Raw genomic sequence first — 19,545 nt, forward strand, 5'->3', positions numbered from 1 at the left:
GGCACCGAGCTCACTGCTGGGATGGCGGCCGCGGCCCCACAGTTTCTCACACATTAAGTTTTCCATTGATAATCATTAAGGTTATTAGAGAGATATCAAGAAACGTCACCGACCCTGCAGAGATAATAAACAGAACAGAGCAATACTGACTGCAGAGCCACGTATCTAATCCTGGGGGATACTGACTGCGGAGCCACATATCTAATCCTGGGGGATACTGACTCTGAGCCATGTATCTAATCCTGGGGGATACTGACTGCAGAGCCACATATCTAATCCTGGGGGATACTGACTGCTGAGCTGTGTATGTAAACCTGTGTGATACTGACTGCTGAGCTGTGTATCTAATCCCATCATCTATGATACTGTCTGTTGAGCTGTGTATCCAATCCTATCCTGTGTGATACTGCCTGCTGAGTTGTGTATCTAATCCCATCATCTATGATACTGTCTGTTGAGGTGTGTATCCAATCCTATCCTGTGTGATACTGTCTGCTGAGCTGTGTATCCAATCCTATCCTGTGTGATACTGTCTGCTGACCCATGTATCTAATCCTATCCTGTGTGATATTGTCTGCTGAGCCATGTATCTAATCCCAGCATATGTGATATTCCCAGCTGAGCCGTGTAGCTAATCCTATCCTGCGTGATACTGTGCTGAACGGTGTATCTAATCCTATCCTGTGTGATACTGCCTGCTGAGTTGTGTATCTAATCCCATCATCTATGATACTGTCTGTTGAGCTGTGTATCCAATCCTATCCTGTGTGATACTGTCTGTTGAGCTGTGTATCCAATCCTATCCTGTGTGATACTGTCTGCTGACCCATGTATCTAATCCTATCCTGTGTGATACTGTCTGCTGAGTTGTGTATCTAATCCCATCATGTGTGATATTGTCTGCTGAGCTGTGTATCTAATCCCAGCATATGTGATATTCCCAGCTAAGCCGTGTAGCTAATCCTATCCTGCGTGATACTGTGCTGAGCTGTGTATCTAATCCTATCCTGTGTGATACTATCTGCTGAGCAGTGTATCTAATCCTATCCTGTGTGATACTGTCTGCCGAGCTGTGTATCTAATCCTATCCTGTGTGATACTGTCTGCTGAGCCATGTATCTAATCCTAACCTGTGTGATACTGTCTGCTGAGCTGTGTATGTAATCCTATCCTGTGTGATACTGTCTGCTGAGCTGTGTATCTAATCCTATCCTGTGTGATACTGTCTGCTGACCCATGTATCTAATCCTATCCTGTGTGATATTGTCTGCTGAGCCATGTATCTAATCCCAGCATATGTGATATTCCCAGCTGAGCCGTGTAGCTAATCCTATCCTGCGTGATACTGTGCTGAACGGTGTATCTAATCCTATCCTGTGTGATACTGCCTGCTGAGTTGTGTATCTAATCCCATCATCTATGATACTGTCTGTTGAGCTGTGTATCCAATCCTATCCTGTGTGATACTGTCTGTTGAGCTGTGTATCCAATCCTATCCTGTGTGATACTGTCTGCTGACCCATGTATCTAATCCTATCCTGTGTGATACTGTCTGCTGAGTTGTGTATCTAATCCCATCATGTGTGATATTGTCTGCTGAGCTGTGTATCTAATCCCAGCATATGTGATATTCCCAGCTAAGCCGTGTAGCTAATCCTATCCTGCGTGATACTGTGCTGAGCTGTGTATCTAATCCTATCCTGTGTGATACTATCTGCTGAGCAGTGTATCTAATCCTATCCTGTGTGATACTGTCTGCTGAGCTGTGTATCTAATCCTATCCTGTGTGATACTATCTGCTGAGCAGTGTATCTAATCCTATCCTGTGTGATACTGTCTGCTGAGCTGTGTATCTAATCCTATCCTGCGTGATACTGTCTGCTGAGCTGTGTATCTAATCCTATCCTGTGTGATACTGTCTGCTGAGCTGTGTATCTAATCCTATCCTGTGTGATACTGTGCTGAGCGGTGTATCTAATCCTATCCTGTGTGATACTGTGCTGAGCGGTGTATCTAATCCCGTCCTCTGTACAGTAGTCTGATGTGAGCGGTCAGGACAGCCCCGTGCCCCTCACATCAGCCGCTCTTGCTCCCGGTCTCGTGCTTGTGGCGTTTGTGATAAATGATTTCTCTTCTATTTTGGGTTGACGTTTCTTTTTCTGGATATCAGGAAACAATTTAGGAGCTGGAAATGTGTTTATAATTAGCGGTCGCCCCCCGGGACATTTCCAGTGTGAGCAGACAAGTGACATCGGGTACAATAGAGGCTGAATAGAGCAAAAATAGGGAATTATTTATAGACGCGGCCCCGGGCGATCATGATCAATAGGAAAACCTGTACATCACTCGCCCTCTGCTGCCCGCAGGAGGGACTGCACGGCTGACACTATGAGAAGGCGATATCACAGGTGTGTTGTACCTGGCGCCGATACCTAGTGAACGTATGATCACTGATGGCACCAATGTCCAGTCCTGACCTAACGAGGCGAGATCTTAGGATGGCAACGTGCCGCCCTGCCCTCTGTCCCCGGGCATCATGGGGGGAACATGAGCAGAGCTGACAGCAGAATGAGCGGCACAGGGCTTTCCTGACACTTTGTTCTCGTGATGAGACATCCCTGCAATGTCCGTGACCCTTTATCGCTCTTCCCAAATTGGCAGGTTTTTTTTTCATTTCTTTGCGTTTTCATTTTTCTCTCCCGTTCTTCCAAGAGCCTTATATTTTTCCATCTCCATATGACGGCTTGTAGAATGAGGAACGAGTTGTTGTTTTGAATGACACGCTTCATTTTACCATACAATGTACGAAAAAAAACAGGTAAAAAATTCCAAACGAAGCGAAATGTAAAAAAAAAAATCTAATAAAAAAAATATCCACCTTTGTGTTAATGGCTTTTGTAATACCGTAAAAATTGCCTAAAAACATGATTCGCTAGGTCGGTATTATTATGGCGATAAACTTATAAGGAGGAACAGTAGGAGCACTGCCAGAGTCCTGCAAAATGACCTCCAGCAGGCCACAAATGTGCATGTGTCTGCACAAACGGTTAGAAACCGACTCCATGAGGGTGGTAGGAGGGCCCGACGTCCACAGATGGGGGTTGTGCTCACAGCCCAACACCGTGCAGGACGCTTGCCATTTGCCACAGAACACCAGGATTGTCAAAGTCGCCACTGGCGCCCTGTGCTCTTCACAGATGAAAGCAGGTTCACACTGAGGACATGTGACAGACGTGACAGAGTCTGGAGACGCCGTGGAGATCAATCTGCTGCCTGCAACATCCTTCAGTATGACCGGTTTGGTAGTGGGTCAGTAATAGTAATTTTTAAATAAGGTTAATCTAGCTATATATATATTATATGTTTCATATTTAACCTTATTTAAAAAATTTTACTTGATTGTTTTAGTCCTTTTAGAGGGGTTTGTGAACCTTTGGCATTTAAGTAAACAGCAGAGATCAGAGCCAGCTCTGATTGCTGCTGTGTGGAGGCAGGTGGCAACAGTATAAAACAGCCTGGTATTGTTGTGTATTGTATTATAAAAAGTTCAATAAAAATGTAGTTGATAAAAAGAAAAAAAAAAAAAGAAAAAAAAAGCGGGCATCTGCAGTGAATGGAAAAGGCTCAGCTCATCACCTCGCTCCATTATAGGATTAAATCACATATTGGGAAGCAATTAAATCGTACACACGTATATTATATACACTGCTCAAAAAAATAAAGGGAACACTCAAATAACACATCCTAGATCTGAATGAATGAAATATTCTCATTGAATACTTTCTTCTGTACAAAGTTGAATGTGCTGACAACAAAATCACACAAAAATCATCAATGGAAATCAAATTTATTAACCAATGGAGCCCTGGATTTGGAGTTACCCCCAAAATTAAAGTGGAAAAACACACTACAGGCTGATCCAACTTTGATGTAATGTCCTTAAAACAAGTCACAATGAGGCTCAGTATTGTGTGTGGCCTCCACGTGCCTGTATGACCTCCCTACAACGCCTGGGCATGCTCCTGATGAGGTTGCGGATGGTCTCCTGTGGGATCTCCTCCCAGACCTGGACTAAAGCATCCGCCAACTCCTGGACAGTCTGTGGTGCAACGTGACGTTGGTGGATGGAGCGAGACATGATGAACCAGATGTGCTCAATCGCATTCAGATCTGGGGAACGGGCGGGCCAGTCCATAGCTTCAATGCCTTCATCTTGCAGGAACTGCTGACACACTCCAGCCACATGAGGTCTGGCATTGTCCTGCATTAGGAGGAACCCAGGACCAACCGCACCAGCATATGGTCTCACAAGGGGTCTGAGGATCTCATCTCGGTACCTAATGGCAGTCAGGCTACCTCTGGCAAGCACATGGAGGGCTGTGCAGCCCTCCAAAGAAATGCCACACCACACCATTACTGACCCACTGCCAAACCGTGGGATGTTGCAGGCAGCAGATCGCTCTCCACGGCGTCTCCAGACAACCCCCATCTGTGGACGTCGGGTCCTCATACCACCCTCATTGAGTCGGTTTCTAACCGTTTGTGCAGACACATGCACATTTGTGGCCTGCTGGAGGTCATTTTGCAGGGTTCTGGCAGTGCTCCTCCTGTTCCTCCTTGCACAAAGGCGGAGGTAGCGGTCCTGCTGCTGGGTTGTTGCCCTCCTATGGCCCCCTCCACATCTCCTGGTGTACTGGCCTGTCTCCTGGTAGAGCCTCCAGCCTCTGGACACTACGCTGACAGACACAGCAAACCTTCTTGCCACAGCTCGCATTGATGTGCCATCCTGGATGAGCTGCACTACCTGAGCAACTTCTGTGGGTTGTAGAGTCCGTCTCATGCTACCACGAGTGTGAAAGCACAACCAACATTCAAAAGTGACCAAAACATCAGCCAGAAAGCATTGGTACTGAGATGTCGTCTGTGGTCCCCACCTGCAGAACCACTCCTTTATTGAGGGTGTCTTGATAATTGCCAATAATTTCCATCTATTGTCTATTCCATTTGCACAACAGCATGTGAAATTGATTGTCAATCAGTGTTGCTTCCTAAGTGGACAGTTTGATTTCACAGAAGTTTGATTCACTTGGAGTTATATTCTGTTAAGTGTTCCCTTTATTTTTTTGAGCAGTGTATATTCATTCCCGGTGAATAATAAGAATTTCTTGATTTTAATAAATAAAATCAGATATTGCCGAAAAGAATTTATTTAGTTAGCAAGAAAACAAACAAAGCACAAAAACAAAAGTACTAAATAAATCCCTGGAAATAACATAGAATCTTCAGGTCACCAATGGAATAAGGTTCTAAATGTCTGGACAGGATACAGTTTGATACAGGCTGCATTAGGCCTCGGCGCTGCAGTCATGATTCTGCAGGCGTCAAAGCTGAAATCTCCCAGCATTCATTACATAGACAAAGCTGCTCCAGTAATAGCTCTGTGGTAAAAAACACGCATTAACACGTAACATATTTACACAGGAATTGGGAGTTGTCTGTACAGTGATGTAAAATGATGATAAAAGATGCAAAGAACTTTGATACTCCAGAAACAACTCACTACGATAGAATTGATGGTTACAGACAAACAGAACATGGACAATTCATGGGGCCATATGAGCTCGTTGTAGGAAACATCATGTATCTGATGGCTGCACATTATTAGTGCTACATCCCCTTCAGTCCATTCCCTGCAGCCGTCTTCAGTCCGCACCGCAGGGAATCAGTTCATACCTGGAAACTGCCGTCTTCCCCTTCCTGATAATCCGTAGCGGCTGCAGGAGCACAGAGCTACACGGCGGCTCACACATAGTCCAGGAGTTCTGTTTCCATCTCATTCTCGCTTCCTTCTGAAGGATGAAATTCCTCCTCTTCGTCCTCCTCCTCTTCTCCGGACTCATACATGAGCGGCTCCTTGGAGTCGTTAGGGGCAGAAGTACTGGTGAACAGAGCTAAGGAGGAAAATATAAGGAGAATGCTAGGAGAAGTCAGCAAGACACGTGCACCGACCACCGGAGGCTGCGGGTACAGTATATCCCCTCTGATAGCAATATCACAGCTCCATTACATACTGAAAGGGGCTGTGCAGCCGTTCTCCCCTACCTCACCCTTAAAACTGTTCTAATCAATAATACAAATAAATCATACAAGCTGGTAAATGACATCAGCAACTGTATCGCAGTCTCCTCATGCCCAATGTCAAGTAAGATGGAAGAGTACCTGGGCAGCACCTTCATCTACATGAACAGATAAACCCAGAGCTGCACTCACTATTCTGCTGGTGCAGTCACTGTGTACATACATTACATTACTGATCCTGTACTGATCCTGAGTTACATCCTGTATTATACTCCGGAGCAGCACTCACTATTCTGCTGGTGCAGTCACTGTGTACATACATTACATTACTTATCCTGTACTGGTCCTGACTTACCTCCTGTATTATACCCCAGAGCTGCACTCACTATTCGGCTGGTGCAGTCAATGTGTATGTACATACATTACATTACTGATCCTGTACTGATCCTGAGTTACATCCTGTATTATACTCCAGAGCTGCATTCACTATTCTGCTGGTGCAGTCACTGTGTACATACATTACATTAATTATCCTGTACTGATCCTGAGTTACATCCTGTATTATACTCCAGAGCTGCACTCACTATTCTGCTGGTGCAGTCACTGTGTACATACATTACATTACTTATCCTGTACTGGTCCTGACTTACCTCCTGTATTATACTCCAGAGCTGCACTCACTATGTACATACATGACATTACTTATCCTGTACTGATCCTGAGTTACATCCTGTATTATACTCCAGAGCTGCACTCACTATTCTGCTGGTGCAGTCACTGTGTATATACATTACTGATCCTGTACTGATCCAGAGTTACATCCTGTATTATACTCCAGAGCTGCACTCACTATTCTTCTGGTGCAGTCACTGTGTACAAACATTACATTACTTATCCTGTACTGATCCTGAGTTACATCCTGTATTATACCCCAGAGCTGCACTCACTATTCTGCTGGTGCAGTCACTGTGTACATACATTACATTACTTATCCTGTACTAATCCTGAGTTACATCCTGTATTATACTCCAGAGCTGCACTCACTATTCTGCTGGTGCAGTCACTGTGTACAGTCATGGCCAAAAGTATTGAGAATGAGACAAATAGTAATTTTTCCAAAGTTTACTGCTTCATTTTTTGTAATGGCAATTTGCATATACTCCTGAATGTCAAAGAGTGATCAGCTTAACAGCAATTACTGTACTTGCAAAGTCAATATTTGCCCAGAAAATGAACTTTAACCCCCAAAACACATTTCAACATCATTGCAGTCCTGCCTTAAAAGGAGCAGCTAACATCGTTTTAGTGATTGATCTATTAACACAGGTGTGGGTGTTGATGAGGACAGGGCTGGCGATCAATCAGTCATGATTAAGTAAGAATGACATCACTGGACACTTTAAAAGGAGGCTGGTTCTTGGTATCATTGTTTCTCTTCAGTTAACCATGGTTATCTCTAAAGAAACACGTGCAGCCATCATTGCACTGCACAAAAATGTCCTAACAGGGAAGAGTATCGCAGCTACAAAGATTGCACCTCAGTCAACAATCTATCGCATCATCAAGAACGTCAAGGAGAGAGCTTCCATTGTTGTCAAAAAGGCTCCAGGGCGCCCAAGAAAGACCAGCAAGCGCCAGGACCGTATCTTAAAACTGTTTCAGCTGCGGGATCGGACTACCAGCAGTGCCGAGCTTGCTCAGGAATGGCAGCAGGCTGGTGTGAGTGCTTCTGCAAGCACTGTGAGGCGGAGACTCTTTGAGCAAGGGCTGGTTTCAAGGAGGGCAGCAAAGAAGCCACTTCTCTCCAGAAAAAACATCAGGGACCGACTGATATTCTGCAAAAGGTACAGGGAGTGGACTGCTGAGGACTGGGGCAAAGTCATTTTCTCTGATGAATCCCCTTTTCGATTGTTTGGGACATCTGGAAAACAGCTTATTCGGAGAAGAAGAGGTGAGCGCTACCACCAGTCTTGTCTCATGCCAACTGTAAAGCATCCTGAAACCATTCATGTGTGGGGTTGCTTCTCGGCCAAGGGAATCGGCTCACTCACAGTCTTGCCTAAAAACACAGCCATGAATAAAGAATGGTACCAGAATGTCCTCCAAGAGCAACTTCTCCCAACCGTCCAAGAGCAGTTTGGCGCCCAACAATGCCTTTTCCAGCATGATGGAGCACCTTGCCATAAAGCAAAGGTGATAACTAAATGGCTCATGGAACAAAACATAGAGATTTTGGGTCCATGGCCTGGAAACTCCCCAGATCTTAATCCCATTGAGAACTTGTGGTCAATCATCAAGAGACGGGTGGACAAACAAAAACCAACAAATTCTGGCAAAATGCAAGCATTGATTATGCAAGAATGGACTGCTATCAGTCAGGATTTGGTCCAAAAGTTGATTGAGAGCATGCCAGGGAGAATTACAGAGGTCTTGAAGAAGAAGGGGCAACACTGCAAATATTGACTTGCTGCATTAACTCATTCTAACTGTCAATATAACCTATTGGTACTCATAATATGATTGCAATTATATTTCTGTATGTGATATAAACATCAGACAAACACTAATAAAAACCAGAGGCCAGCAGATCATGTGAAAATATAATTTTGGTGTCATTCTCAAAACTTTTGGCCATGACTGTACATACATTACATTACTTATCCTGTACTGATCCTGAGTTACATCCTGTATTATACCCCAGAGCTGCACTCACTATTCGGCTGGAGCAGTCACTGTGTACATACATTACATTACTTATCCTGTACTGATCCTGAGTTACATCCTGTATTATACTCCAGAGCTGCACTCACTATTCTGCTGGTGCAGTCACTGTGTACATACATTACATTACTTATCCTGTACTGATCCTGAGTTACATCCTGTATTATACTCCAGAGCTGCACTCACTATTCTGCTGGTGGAGTCACTTTGTACATACATTACATTACTTATAGTGTTATAATTTATAATTACTTATAGCTTTATGAATTTCCATCTCACCTGGTCTCTTGGAGCGGATGATTTGCTTGATCATGAGCGACATTGAGTCCCGGAGTTGGTCGCTGGTCTTCGGCAGACACCAGCCATCTCGTTCTGTACATTCACTCTCGGCACCATGATTCCGACTAATGATTTCCTGCAGACTAAAGTAGCACAATCGTCACACTGTATGCCGGGGCCTCCTGTGACGTACGTACCTGTACAAGCAGGCTAAGCAGGTTGTTTGTGGTACTGAACCTCAACTCCATTCACTCCAACAGAGATGAGCTACAATACTGGACACAAGCAAAGAAAGCCGCCATTTTTTTCCTAATCTTGGACAATCCCTTTAAATATATCCACCGGCACCACATACCTGTCCACATTCAGATCACACAACTGGTAAAACATCTGGCGGTAAGGAGGTAAGTTCTCTTCCCGGAAAATGTAAACTGATTCCTGGGATAAGAGAGAAAGTGAAAAATGAGATATTTCATTCTGATAATGATGAATGTGCGAATCCCATTAATGTAAATTAATGGCATATCACTAAGACTGATGGGGGGGGTCCGTCCCAATCTTAGGAAGGTAGGGGCTGATCCACACCACAGCTCTGTTGACCCTTCTTCTCAAGATTGGCGGAGGTCCCAGAGGATTGACCCTGTGAGTTGATCCACACCACAGCTCTGCTGACTCTTCTTCTCAAGATTGGCGGAGGTCCCAGAGGATTGACCCCTAGCGACACGCTACCACTTAAGATGGGACTACCCCATTAAGGTCAGCCATTTCTTTTCACAAAACAAGTTCTCATGCACTAATATGCCCCACAATTACATCATTGTTCACTTGGCTAACAGAAGCCTCCCCTTAAGGGGGTCTCCTAGTCTAGCGGATAGGAAACAATGTTTGATTTTTTTTTCATGTATTTAGTGTGGAGAATATATCTGCAGAAAGATTTCACTCAATTCATAAAATTAAAAAAGTTATAGCACCTTATAGGGAGCGATCTCCGGCATGAGCTCGGACCACGCAGCGCACAATGGAGCATTCTGTCAGCCGTGTGTTCGTCTCTGTTTTCTTAGCGTTTGGATTAACTTGCCCAATAGATGGTCTTTTTTGGGTGTCATTTTAAAAAAAGTCCTTAGTATTATGACCCTTAGTGATCACCACACACTGATCAGAGATCTAATAGGATGATGATTTGCTAGAACGTTGTGTTGGAGCAGAAACACAAAACAATAACAAATCGCTTAACTCACTCATTTGGACTTTTGCTCCAAAACATCTTCATTCAGGTGCAAAGATTGTGAACATAGCTACGTTTCTGGCAATAATTATCTTTAATGAGCAATTTACGCCAATTCTTAAAGTAATGGACGTGATGGGAATGACTATTGGTCAGCAAGCGGAGATATATGCACACACTCGGGACGAGGCTCATTTCAATTGCTCGGAGCCGCGTTAGTCTGACTCCATTTGAGACGACAGATCTCACCGCAGGAAAGAGAGTGCAGCTCTGCAGGAATTATATGAGCACGAGGAAGGGTCACTCTATGGTCCTGGAATAGCTGATTGATCTAAGTAAACGTGCCTCTGTGTAACATTTTTCTCAAAAATATTTTTTTCAAATCGGTGGCCATGATATCTCCAGAACCAATTGGTCAATGGAGTCAGGCTTTTTTTTGTAATTTTGACAGGCCTTCAATTGTGTCAAAAATCGATACTCAATTTTCAGCATGACACCTTTTTTTTTTTTTTTCTCTCTTTTTTTAATTCTGCTACAGCAGATAGCGACAATCATAGTAATTAAGAATCTTTGTTTTTTTTGTTTCAGACAAGTACAACAGCCGGGATCGTTGCCACCATTCACCACCGTTTTGTTTTCCTTGCCAACTTCACTGCATTTTTACAGTACTCATTTATACTCTTTTCATGATATAAAAATTTGTAAGCATACTTCAAAGCACATGTAAATATATTGTAAAAACCCTATTACAAAAATCCTTATTCTTTTTCCACAAAAAAAAAAAAAAAAATCGCAAACATTGCATAAAAATCTGGCAGATTTAGACTAGAAGACTCCCTTAAAGGGATTAGGTGCCGCTCAATTCCTAGTCAGGCATCCTTCGGCTGCTTGGCAGGTCTTGTGCCCGTCTTATTAGCGGCTGACTGATGCCATGTCAGGAGCACCTCTCACCTCCTGGTTTGGAAGGCAGATAACCTGTTTAAGTACTTGGTAAGTCACAGATGGGAACCCTTACATCTATGGCGGCCCTATGTTACCCCGATGCACAGCGCTCACCTTCAGCCGGTATTTATTAGGTGGAAGCTTTTTAGTCTCTTTAGAGCCCAGTGATCCCAGTCCGTGGGTCAGATCCTGCATGCTGACTGCTTGTGGCACTGAGGGGGGAACAAAAGGAGTGAATACTCAATTCAGTATAACGAAAACAAGGCAAAGACTGTGTACGAGTTCACATAAAGTATCTGTGCTCCATGAGTTCTGCAGCAGAGGGGAGTAGCCGCACTCACCCTATAGGACTGGGTAAGGCAACCAACAGACCGGCACCGCAGCTCCACATCCCATCTACTGTTACGTTCTACTAAAGGACGAGATGTCACACAGGCTACACGGCCGCACAACAGAAGCAGGTTTTGTTCACCGCAAAACAATGATGAATGGGATGGCACAGAGATCCAGCAGAGAGCACGGTCACTATCATTGCTTACAATGTGGCCCGTCTCATGACTCAGACACAGGTTGCTGGAAGCCCTCCTTTACGCCATGAGATCATGCTCAGTGGTGCATCCCCCCTCAGATCCAATTTGTTCTAAGACCAAAATGTAACAGTGTTTAGAGAACAACGGGGTTCCCATAATTGCCAAAATTGGAAGACAGCAAGGCACCCTCCATTATAGCCTATGGGGTACACTGAAAAAAGACGAGCCGCTAATGCAAAAAGAGTATGACCTAGGGATTAGTGCAAAGAACCACAACATTTAGATCTTGCAAATTTGAAAGTCCAACCCTGATGGGAGTTGTAGTATTGTAACCGTAAGGCTTTTAGATGTAATTTTGCCTTGCTGACAGTTTCCCTATTTCAAGGAATGCCATGTTTGCAGCACCTTAAACAACTCACCTGGCTTCTTCAGCGTGATGGGCAGGCTGTAGTTGTAAGTGCTGCGTTTGGCTTTGACTGGCATATCGTTTGGTGTATACCCTGTTTCAGGCAGAAGAGGTGGTTAGGTATATAATCATATCGCCGCAAAAGCCATACTAAAGGTAATCTGTTAAGAGGTTGTGCAGCACCGCTTATTTCTGCATCATCCATAGGGATGCATCTGCATGGCTGATGGACCAAAGAATGAAGTAACCGCCCGATGCCCAACAGTTATTATGCCAACGTCAGGTAGAACAGAACACAATGGGTGTCAGATGGCTGCACTGGCAACAGTCCTGCCCGGCATCCAGCGGAAAGGACAGGCAATGCATAACCCCGAAAAGAAAACCTGTGGAAATTCTTGCCAATATTAATAATTTTCAATGAACGGTGTAAGAAAATGCTCCCCTCCCACGCTGCTTACCGGACTTCATCCCACAGCGGATCCGGAAATCAAGAACTTGGTACATTTTAGCTTCTGGATTTTTTCTGGGGTCATAGCCAAACCTCACCCAAAGACTTCTCCAGGGCCCGGTCAGCTACAATGAAGAGCAAATAAAAAGTATAGTGCAGAAGAAACAAGGACATGAGAAATGGTATTTGCATCACCAAAAAAAAACTAGCACGAAGAAATAAAGAACAAACTGAAAGCGCTAGGTTATAAAAGCCAAATAGAAATTAGCTTTATATACCTTGTACTCATGTAGCATCACATCATTAACTTATGCTCCAGTTACAACCAAAGCAGCAGCACAAATTCTGAGCTTTACTACATATAAACGTTATCAAACAACCCGAATGTATTGCCAATACTGACCATGTAGTAGGCAAAATAGGGCAGCAACAACTTCAGCTTGTCGGGGTGGATGCTGATATTGGCTTTAATCGCATTTCGGGACCAAATGGGTCGACAAGTGAAGAGCTGAAGAAAGAACAAAATCATATAGTAAATCTCTGTGTTAAAGGAAGAGGGCACTGGTGAGTGATAAATACACACAAACATAGACAGCACAGAGGAAAGTATTGGCTCATGCGCCTTAATCATTGAATTCCATTTACTGCTTGAGCCCCTCGCCCCCCCCCCCCCGGTGTATAACATCCGGCCCCTCGTCCGGGTGTGTATAACATCTGGCCTGTTATCTTGCAGTCTGCCTTTTATAACATGTGCATAAAAGTTACTAATGCTCTACTGGCTCCATATTAATGTCTATGGATGTAGAATGGGAGGTCAGAAAAGCTCCTGGAGGTGGAAGGTGCACATACTTTTCTTCATGTAGTGTACATATGGTGTACGTCTGATGAAAGATATATTACCACTGTATAACGTACCCTCCTCATCTCCTGCTCTACATTATTGTCCACAGAATTGGTACACAGCTTCTTCCAGTTCTTGACGGCTGCCGGGTGAGGATCAGTGGGCACCTCTCCATCTTCAAAGTTAACAAATATGGCATTGTGGGGCCTGCGGGCCCTGCTTAATCCGATCAGATTCTCACTGGACAGATGTGGAGGCTGATAACCGTCCCTGAAGAAACAGGAGAAAATTATATGTGCAGTACTGCACAAAGACAGTAGATGGTGCTGTGCAACTGCAAGCGCTCATAAAGGAAATGCACTTCGTTTCTAAAACTGCTCCATACACAACAAGTGCCCTGGGGGTCAGAGGAGGTATTGCAGGAGAGGCTCTGCTGCATTCCCTGTACTGCAGATGACTGAGCGCCACTGAGCAGTGAAAAAAAGTAAAAAGTATCATTCCCAGGATCAGTGGGGGACTCAGAGGTCAAACTCCCATCAATCAGAACGGTGTCAAATAATAGTGATATGCACCATCTATATATATTGTCTGTCCAGGAAATCCCGCGTCGCTCATTGGTCCGGCCACGGCCAATCAGCGACGCGGGATTTGAGAAAAAGATGGCGGCCATTAGCGGCTCATCTGCAGGACGGAGGTCAGCGGCGATGCAGCAGGGAGATGACCGGTGCGAGGCGCTCATCTCCCGGCCACTAGCAGCAGAAGAACCCCGACCGGTGGTGCCACTGACCTCCATGCGGCTAGCGTGTCAATGGAGGACCGGGGAGCGGCGCTGCCGGTCGGGATACTTCTGCTGCGAGCAGCCGCTCATCTCCCGGCTTCTCGCAGCGGAAGTAGCCGCACAGGCAGCGCCGCTCCCCGGTCCTCACCAATACGATTCGCTGATTGGAATCAGTGATCTTGGCGCAAAATTTAAACAAAGCTGTGCTGATTGGTCGCGGCCGCGACCAATCAGTGATATTGGCGCCAAATTTAAACACCCCTCTGCTGATTGGTCGCGGTCGGCAGTCGCGACCAATCAGCGACATTGGCGCAAAATTTAAACACCGCTCTGCTGATTGGTCGCGGTCGCCGGCCGCAACCAATCAGCATTATTGGACCCAAATTTAAACCCCGCTTTGCTGAGTGGTCGCGGTGCTCGCTACTTGAGTTTGCATCGGGTACTCGGGTATGCACCATGTATCGCGGGTGCTTGAGTGACATGTTCAAGTCCCCGCCCACATGTTTCACGGTTATTAGACACCCCAGAAAAAACATGCGGGGATCGCTCGTGAATGGCGGGCAACCCCGCAAGTTTTTTTTGGCCGTGAAGCATATAGGGCAGAGACTCGAGCATGTCACTCGAACACCCGTGATACTTGGTGCATACCCAAGCACCCGATGCAAACTCAAGTAGCGAGAACTTGCACTCAACACTGGTCGCTATATCGTCATCATTTTTTTTTTTTTATTTACTTTTGAAAAAATCCCAACCCTAACCCTAGCACAACCCTAACCCTGGCACAACTCTAACCCTAGAGTTTATTTTTTACGCCGCTCCTCGTGCGGTATAAGTGATTAGACAACTTTATTCTTCGGGTCGGTGTGATTACAGCGATGAAAAATTCATATCGGGTTTTTATGATTAACAGCTGTCACACACTAAAAGATGCTATAATTTTTCCATATTTCGTCTGACACAGTCATGTGACGGCTTGTTTTTTGCGGGATGAGTTGACGTTTTTATTGGTACCATTTTCAGGCACGTGACATTTTTTGATCGCTTTCTATTCCGATTTTTGGGAGGCAGAATAAACAAAAAAACAACAATTTGGGGGGGGGGGGGGTTATGCTGTTCTGCGTGTGCTAAGATTGATAAAACAGCTTTATTCTTCGGGTCAGTATATTTACAGTGGTACTACATTTATATCTTTTTTTATGCTTTGGCGCTTTTACACAATAAAAGCTATTTTATAGAAAAAATAAATAATTTTGTATCGCTTTATTCTGAGAGCTATAACTTTTTTATTTTTTTTATTTTCACGGCTCCTTGTTATAAACTTCTGTGAAGCACCTGGGGGTTCAGGGTGCTTTGTGCTAAATTGCCATATTCCCCCCCTCCCCTGCACGTCACAGGGCCCTGTGACGTGCCCTGCTCTGCCTCCCCGCCCGCGCAAAGCGCCGCTCCCATGGAGAGCGCTTTGTTTCCCTCCGGCTCCGTTTGGCTGCGTACTGCACCGCAGCCTTGTATTGCGCAAGCGACAGTAAGTCACTGAGACTTCAGCTCCGCTGGCAGTACGCAGCCAAACAGGGCCGGAGGGAAACAAAGTGCGCCCCATGGGAGTGGAGTGGAGGCAGAGCAGGGCACGTCACAAAGCCTGTCACAGGGCGCTGTGACGTGCATGGGAGGGGGGGGATATGGTAATTTAGCACAGAGGCGGATTTAAGGGAATAGTAAGCAGATAGGAGGGGTTTGCTTGGCATCCCCCGGACGCCAAGCCCCAGGAAAACAAACTTTATAAAACCAGATTTCTCTGCAATCAGACCTCTGCTATGGGCCATACAAGTAAGTATAGATTTACTTTTCTATACCCTGTATGCGTATGCCCATAGTAGAGGTCTGATATCGCCCAGGGGGGGGTGACACATTCCCTTTAAACTTATCCAGGCATGAAGCCTCTCGCTCCATCAATCTACTTAAATATCACAGTCACTAATGACAGTGGCAACTACAGGTTAATACAGCTGGGATCAGGGTCAACTACTACTATCTATACCTGTGATTGATGTTAGGACGATAGTAATAATCCACGGGGTTGTCCAGGCGCGAGAATATAGGCGGAGGGATATGAAGGGGGATGTCCTGGTGGAAATATTCTTCCTTCTCCGGCTTCTTCAGTAAAACTCTGTCATAGAGAGAAGTCTGAGACCCTCCCATTTCACCAGTGAAAGCCAAATACTGGAAATCTGACATCCCTGAGAGCCAAGAAAAAGACAGTTTAGTCTTTTTTTTTTGTTTGCCTATTTTGCATTCACAATTCTACAGGCTGCAGAGCTCAAATATCCCAGCATTCCCTGCCTGATGAGAGTCAGCACTGCAAATCTGAATTCTAGGGATCTGATGAGGAATTACTTCCCAAGAAGAATAGTGAGTGCAGCTCTGGAGTTAATACAGGATGTAACTCAGGATCAGTACAGGATAAGTAATGTAATGTATGTGCACAGTGACTGCACCAGCAGAATAGTGAGTGCAGCTCTGGAGTATAATACAGGATGTAACTCAGGATCAGTACAGGATAAGTAACGTAATGTATGTACACAGTGACTACACCAGCAGAATAGTGAGTGCAGCTCTGGAGTATAATACAAGATGTAACTCAGGATCAGTACAGGATAAGTAATGTAATGTATGTACACAGTGACTGCACCAGCAGAATAGTGAGTGCAGCTCTGGAGTATAATACAGGATGTAACTCAGGATCAGTAATGTAATGTATGTACACAGTGACTGCACCAGCAGAATAGTGAGTGCAGCGCTGGAGTATAATACAGGAGGTAACTCAGGATCAGTACAGGATAAGTAATGTAATGTATGTACACAGTGACTGCACCAGCAGAATAGTGAGTGCAGCGCTGGAGTATAATACAGGATGTAACTCAGGATCTGTACAGGATAAGTAATGTAATGTATGTACACAGTGATTGCACCAACAGAATAGTGAATGCAGCTCTGGAGTATAATACAGGAGGTAACTCAGGATCAGTACAGGATAAGCAATGTATGTACACAGTGACTGCACCAGCAGAATAGTGAGTGCAGCTCAGGGGTATAATACAGGATCAGTCCGGGTGATGGGTTATCAGACACCAGTGATAACACTAACAAGATGAAAAAAACTCCACGAACCTTGAAACTTATAGACAGTACCCACTACCCCAAGGATCTCCATGCTGATGGTTCCCTCCGGTTCTCCAGTATTGGGGTGGGATGACATTTTCTTACGGGATTTCTTCCTCACCCGCAGTATCATGGTGGTGGTGGGGAAGCGGTTGGCACACAGCGGGTGGCAGTATGGGTCTTTAGGTCTGAAGTAGAGCTCCAGCCTCTTCGCAGGGTCGGCGTATACCTGTCAGAACATCACAGAAACATCAGCACTAAAAGTAACAGCATGCACTGTTCACTGCCCACAAGGGATTCTGGGAATTGTAATTATATAATCAGACAGAATAAGGCTATGTGCCCAAGATGCAGAATTGAAGCAGAAAATTTCCGCAGCGTTTCTGCATGTCCTTGGCAGTAAGGCTGCGTGCCCACTGTGCGTTTTTCAAGCGTTTTTGCCGCGGAATTTCCGCAGCGAAATCGCTTAAAGAACGCTTGGTAACACGTGCCCCATGGTCCCCCATGATAATCCGCATGTGCTGTGCACATGCTGCGGAAATTTCCGCTGCGGATTATCATTGCAGAAAAATCCGCAGCATGTCCATTAATCTTGCGGACAAGCAGCGTAATTGCCGCCATTGACTTGCATTGAAACGCTTAATATCAGTGTCAGTACATTTACACACACGGATATTATGCGTTTCTTTGTGCGGATGGTACCCGGGTCCGGAGAAGAGGAGACTCTCCTCCAGACCCGGGTACCATAGAACCTGTTAAAAAAAGAATTTAAAATAAAAAATAAAGATTATACTTACCTTCCGATGTCCCCTGGCCTCCTCAGCGACGCGTCTGGTCTCTTGTACGGCTTGCGGTGGTGTGAGGACCTGCCATGACGTCATTTAGTCATGTGACGTAATCACAGGTCCTTCAAACCACCGTGACCGATACAACAGACCGGACGTAGCGGAGAAAACACCGGGGGCCATCGGAAGGTAAGTATAATCTTTATTTTTTATTTTTCACCATTCTTATTCTTTTTTTTTTTAACTACTACTTGGTCACACTATATGAATCCTTGCCGGTTGCATGGATCTATATAGTGTGACCAAGTTGTCAAGCACTTTCCAAGTGATGCTAAAATCGCTTGGAAAAGCTCTTGATAACCCGCATGCGGAAATGCATGCAAAAACGCTTCACAAACTCTTCTACCTGGTGGGAAAAATGCATGTAAAATCCGCATGCGTTTTTCCTGCCAGGGAGAAGCTGAAAAAATCTGCAGCATTTCCGCATCGTTGGCACATAGCCTTAAAAAGCTTGCGGATTTTTCACACGTTTTTTAAGCGTTTTTGCATGCGGATTTGACTTGCGTTTTTCAAATGCATTGTGACCTCAAATCCGCATGCGGAAACGCACAAATAATGGACATGCTGCAGATTTTTCCGCAAGGAAAATCCACTGTGGAAAATTCCACAGCATGTGCACAGAACATGCAGATTTTCATTGGGGAACATGGGGCACGGATTACCAAGAGTTTTTAAAGCGTTTATGCTGCGGAAATTGTGCATTAAAAACGCTTGCAAAACGCATAGTGGGCACACAGCCTTACAGCACACATTATTATCCAGCATAGGGTACTAGTATAGTGAAAGACCACCTGCAAGATGTAATGGAGTGGCAGCACTCACCCGGGACACTCCTTCCTCCCCTCCCAGGGTCCGTAGCATCCTGCCCGCGTCCTGCACCAGCCCCGGATACTCCACGCATACCATGGGCTTCTGCTGCTGAGGAAGCGACACTACACCGGAGCCCTCCATGTTTGCGGTGACGCGTCCGTCACTCTTTACCCGCCGTCCTGCTCAGCCGCCTGCACACAAGGTTCCGCAGAACAAAGCTACAAAGCGTTACCCATAGCGACCAATCACATTCCGTGTTTTACTTTCTAATCCGCGGTGAAACAATGTAAACGCGGATCTAATTGGTTGCTGTGGGCAACGACAAAACTGTGCCTTCAGTGTTATGTTTATCCATGAGGCCTAGTGTAAAATTCCTTTAATCAGGATTTAATGAGACCTGGTCACACACACGAGTACAAAATAGATTTCCAAGAAAAATGCATTTTTTTAATTAAATTAATATTGAATACAAAGACAAATATGTAA

At 45.0% G+C, this 19,545-nt stretch overlaps 1 protein-coding gene across 1 annotated transcript; it reads right to left on the minus strand.

The window, feature by feature from the left end:
* Nucleotides 1–5,191: 5,191 nt before the first annotated feature.
* Nucleotides 5,192–19,273, minus strand: GTF3C5 (general transcription factor IIIC subunit 5). Its single transcript, XM_073637846.1, has 11 exons — nt 19,072–19,273; nt 17,414–17,633; nt 16,284–16,482; nt 13,545–13,740; nt 13,033–13,137; nt 12,640–12,754; nt 12,195–12,275; nt 11,360–11,457; nt 9,434–9,516; nt 9,079–9,221; nt 5,192–5,951 (listed from the first exon to the last, which is right to left on the minus strand). The coding sequence occupies exons 1-11, from the start codon at nt 19,198–19,200 to the stop codon at nt 5,803–5,805; spliced, it is 1,518 nt and encodes a 505-aa protein (XP_073493947.1). The 5' UTR covers nt 19,201–19,273; the 3' UTR covers nt 5,192–5,802.
* Between the last annotated feature and the right edge of the window lie 272 nt (nt 19,274–19,545).

The sequence above is a fragment of the Phyllobates terribilis genome, unplaced genomic scaffold (assembly GCF_046119375.1).
Source record: "Phyllobates terribilis strain yellow unplaced genomic scaffold, ASM4611937v1 Scaffold_7__3_contigs__length_470593459, whole genome shotgun sequence".
Lineage (NCBI taxonomy): Eukaryota > Metazoa > Chordata > Amphibia > Anura > Dendrobatidae > Phyllobates > Phyllobates terribilis.